General features: G+C 36.7%; 1 protein-coding gene across 1 annotated transcript; it reads left to right on the forward strand.

Moving 5' to 3' along the window:
• The first annotated feature begins 1151 nt into the window (after positions 1–1151).
• Positions 1152–1850, forward strand: LOC138326133 (uncharacterized). Its single transcript, XM_069272264.1, has one exon. The coding sequence runs from the start codon at positions 1152–1154 to the stop codon at positions 1848–1850; it is 699 nt and encodes a 232-aa protein (XP_069128365.1).
• The last annotated feature ends 2919 nt before the right edge of the window (positions 1851–4769 follow it).

Below are 4769 nucleotides of genomic sequence, written 5' to 3' on the forward strand. Positions count from 1 at the left end.
AAATACCAGACTGTGCTGATAAATAGGAAAGAGGCACTTCCACAGAGATGAAAAACACAAAAAACCCGTATAGAGCTATTTGAACCTGTACGCTCACGACATCAACCAAGTTCTACCGATCCAGAGCAACTGAATTGATACCAGATTGACAGATGTTAAAATATAGGCCTGATTATCGCGTATAGACACTGTGTTATTTACGTAAAAATGCCTGCATATACTTTATCATATCTGAAAACCTGAAGCAGTCTTAATTTATTTTTTATTTATAAAATATATGTAATAACAATATATAAAAATAATACACTTAAAAAATGTAAACATATAATAGCAACCGAGATTAAAGACTCCAATAGTAGTATGCCATATGTCCCACACTACAGAATATACCTTTTGCACAGTTGATTGAATCAGTCCACGGTACCATCTATTTTATGACATACGGTGTAGTTATATATAATAAATAAATTCATCGTCCCCAGTTAACAGATAAGGTAAAAAGGGAGAAAAACTCCAGCATGACTAAAATTCGCCATCGGACTAAACTTTACACTCGGGTATAAGTTATATGTTTTTGGAATGCTCTGAAGTTGAACAAATATTGTTTGACTTTATTTAATACCATAAAGCTAAAGGGAATTCCCTCCTTTTCTTTCTTGTATTTCACTTTTAGTACACATGCGATTCCAAGGTAGTAATACAAGGACCTAGTAGCACCTGTAGTATTATCGCTTAGTTTTGCCTTATTCCTACGGTAAACAATACATGCTAAGTACTATCCTACGTATTTCTATATTTATCTTATAACTTATGCCTGGTCATAATCTAAATGCATGTCAGCGTGTAAATCACAATTGAGCTGGATATATTTTGAGTACTTTAGCCACTTTCCTGTAAATTTCGGGCTAACCATAAAACAAACGCAGACGCAGACCTCAAGAACACGTTACGTCCTTCCAATTCCTGGTAAGAAAGACGAGACCATGGTGGTCAGAAGAAATCTACGGAAACGTCCTCATAAATATTTCTTTCTAGAGAAATAACGAGTGAGTACGGTCCAGTGCGTGTAAGATAAACAGGAGAGAAAATGTCTAAAGAAATCGGCAACGCCTAAGGACCTCATGGTTTTGTTTTCCCGCCAAACGGTCCACATGACAAATCAACCCCCTCCAGAGTTAGACCTTATAACAAGTGATGGTAACATTGCTGAGAGATGGCGTAAGTGGGAACAAACTATGAGACTGTATTTAGACATAGCCTTAAGTGGCAAGAATGAAAAAGAAAAGTGTAGTGCCTTTCTGTACATAATCGGCCAAGATGGGAGGGACGTGTACAACACGATGAATTTTGAAGAGGGGCAGGCAAACAAAATCGAACCTCTATTCAATAAATTCAAACTTTACTGTCAGCCTAGTGAGAACACTATTGTGTGGAGGCATAGGTTTAACACTAGAACTCAAGGAAAAACTGAGAGTATTGACCAGTTCGCGACGGAACTCAGAACAATAGCGTCAAAGTGCAAGTTCGATGCTCTAAATGATGAACTTATCAGAGATCGCATAGTATGTGGCGTAAATAACGAGAAGATTAAAGAAAGACTCTTGAGAGATCAAGACTTAACTCTCGCTAAAGCGATATCGACGTGTCGTGCAAGTGAGGAAACATCTCACATGATGAAAAACTTACACGGTGAAGCCGTGATAGCAAGTGTCACTCGAAGACACACAAGTCACAACAGACCGAGATCAGCATCATCCAGTAATCAAAGAGGTCCTCCAAAACAACAACCTAAGTTTGAATCTTCAAAGACAAGCAGTCCATCGTGTAAAAAATGTGGCCTAAACTCATGACAAATTCAAATGCCTCGCTTATGGCAAAAGGTGTATGAAGTGTCATCGATACAATCACTTCATAAAATGCTGTACCAGCACAGCACCACAGTCAAATGGTCAAACTTTTAAGAAACGTGTACACAATGTGAACATCGAGGAAAACTGTGATGAATATGGGACTGAATATGAAACTCTCGACAGTGAAACGCAAAATCTATTCATTGGCTCAGTCGACCAAAAAGATTATTCTACGGAGAGAAAAACCGATGTTGGTAAAGACTCGATACATGTCAATCTGAAAGTTCAAAACGTTAATGTGAGGTTTAAAGTAGATACTGGCTCGCAAGCAAATGTGATTCCAAAGTACATTTTTGACAAAATGGATCCGAAACCGACTCTGTACAAATCTCGCGAAATTCTGTCCAGCTACACATATGACAGAATACCAGTGATCGGAAAAGTTATGTTGGCGGTCAACGGTGAACCTACCGAATTTCATGTGAATGACTCAAACCAAGTTCCGCTGTTAGGATGCAGAAAATCAACAGACTTGGGAATAATCAAGGTAGTGCTCAGTACACAGTTCTTATTGAAAGATCCAACAGAGAACTATCCGAAAGTGTTTCAAGGTTTAGGACACCTTGGTAAACCTTACAAGATCAGCATAGACGAGTCAGTTACACCCTCAGTTAACCCGCCGCGTTCTGTACCCGCATCATTGTACAGTAAACTTAAAAGCACCCTAGATGACATGCAGATATCAGCTCGATGTGATAAGGAAGGTGGATCTCCTACATTTGTTCATCGTGGTAAGTATAAAAAAGGATGGACACTTAGAGTTTGTCTGGACCCAAGAAATATGTCGCGATTAACATTTACAGTTACCGACTATCGAAGGAGATTGTGTCTTATCAAACGCCAAAGTCTGTCTCGTCTGCAAATCCGATATTGGCAATCGAACTTGACCCCTTTAAATCGCTGCTTGTCAAACATTTCTGCATGGATTGTAATCTTTGGCAAGAAGCATCCTTTGGAGGAGGGAAACAGAGTTTGTATAAACCGTGGGTCTGACTTGCCTTGGACAAAGAGGACCGTGGACGTTTTACATAGCTAGTGTGACCAGATTTTGGCCAGAAAAAAGGGGAAGAGCGTTGGTATAAATATTGACTTTGACCCCCTGGAACAGGAGATGTGGTACCCAATATGTATATGAGAGGCAAATCTAAAAAAAACTTTGAAGACCGAAACAATGAATATAATAAACAAGGTGAACGATACAGACCTTCTATGACACTTATATATCTACGGAGTTATTTCACAATAGATGCCTTTTTGACATCCATGTATAAATGGCAACCATGACAGCTACCTACAAATAAAAACAGTTATTTTTGAAAAATCTCAAAACGAATTTAACGAGACTGAAACCTCACCATAGCAGATTAACTAAGGAGAGTTATGTAGGATGACATAAAATGAAAAATACATGAATGTATGACATCCGATATATTGCATACTAGGTGGTTTACGTGTATTGTTTCTATTGGCTTATTCTTTACTCGCATATTACAGAGTTATCTACTCTTGCGTCTAAGTATTGATTTTGAAGTCATGTGTTTACGAGTGTAACATCATACGTTTTAGAGAAAACTACGTGAATTTCGCTCACAAAATAATTACGTCACAATCGATACCTACCCGAAAGGGAGGTAGCTCTGTAATATGCAAGGACGGAATAAAATTTCAATTCATTATAAATTTTCTCCAGTGTCATGCTATTCATTGTATATGAATGTCACAATAGAGATGTTTATTCCATTTACTCCGTATCATATTACATTTGAATGCATATGAATGATGATAGTGTTTTTAGGAAGTTATTTAGTACAGGACCGCTAGGCTAAATAAATTCCTACCTGCTATGTTATTTAAATGTGTTCACATCCAACCTGAGTCAATATGCCAGCGAAGTAATAATAAAAAATAACCATTGAATTCGTACGTCCTTGTTCATTTTTATAAAATCAAGACCCTCACATATCCGTTGAATACTGAGTGTATCAATACTACTCACATAATCACACAAATTTAAAGGAGGCAGCCTGTTATTCCTCCTTGTAGCTTTCGAGTAAAACATTAAACCAATATGGCTGAAAGAAGAGGCGAATATATACTTCTGATCATAGTTCGTATTTTCCACGGTGAATTGTGAAGGTGGGTACATTTATAAAGTAATACTGTAATCACATAACACACGGTAACTGGTAACATAGCATGCTTAAAAGATGTCGTAATTCGTTTCCTAGCTAGACCTTTCCCGAGGAATATTTAAGAATGACTATCATAGTATGTAAGTTGTAATTTTGGGGTGTCATCTTCGTAATAACGTTATTAGGTAACTATATTCAATTTGAGATGGATAGTACAGATACAATTAAAACAATGAAATAGAATAAACCATGAACAAAAAGCAATGTTTGTACTGAGCAGAGATAATCATACATTTATTAATACGATTCGTTTAACGAAAAAAAAAAATCGTTAATACATCATTACAAATAAGACATTTTAATTATTTTTTCTATGGTATTCATGGATTTCAAAATTATTTCTGACAATTTCAATAAAGTATTACACAGGTTATTGATAACTACTACACATACGGAGGCATTGGATCTATATACCATGGAAAAGATAACGATCTGCTTGTACAGCGATATATATAAAAACCCGGCTAATATGATTTTGTTAATACATAATGTACTAATATTGAAATTCATGAGAAAGTCACATTTTGCTAATTTTGCGATTTGTTCAGAAAAAAAAATAACATTCAGTTAAAGGAATTGTGCAGTCAAAAATGATAGATTCAGTTTATGCTGGAAATGGCTTTAATAGACCATGAAGAAACCTCTCCGTGCCGCGCGCGACCGGAAT

Source organism: Argopecten irradians, chromosome 6 (genome assembly GCF_041381155.1).
Source record: "Argopecten irradians isolate NY chromosome 6, Ai_NY, whole genome shotgun sequence".
Taxonomy (NCBI): Eukaryota; Metazoa; Mollusca; class Bivalvia; order Pectinida; family Pectinidae; genus Argopecten; species Argopecten irradians.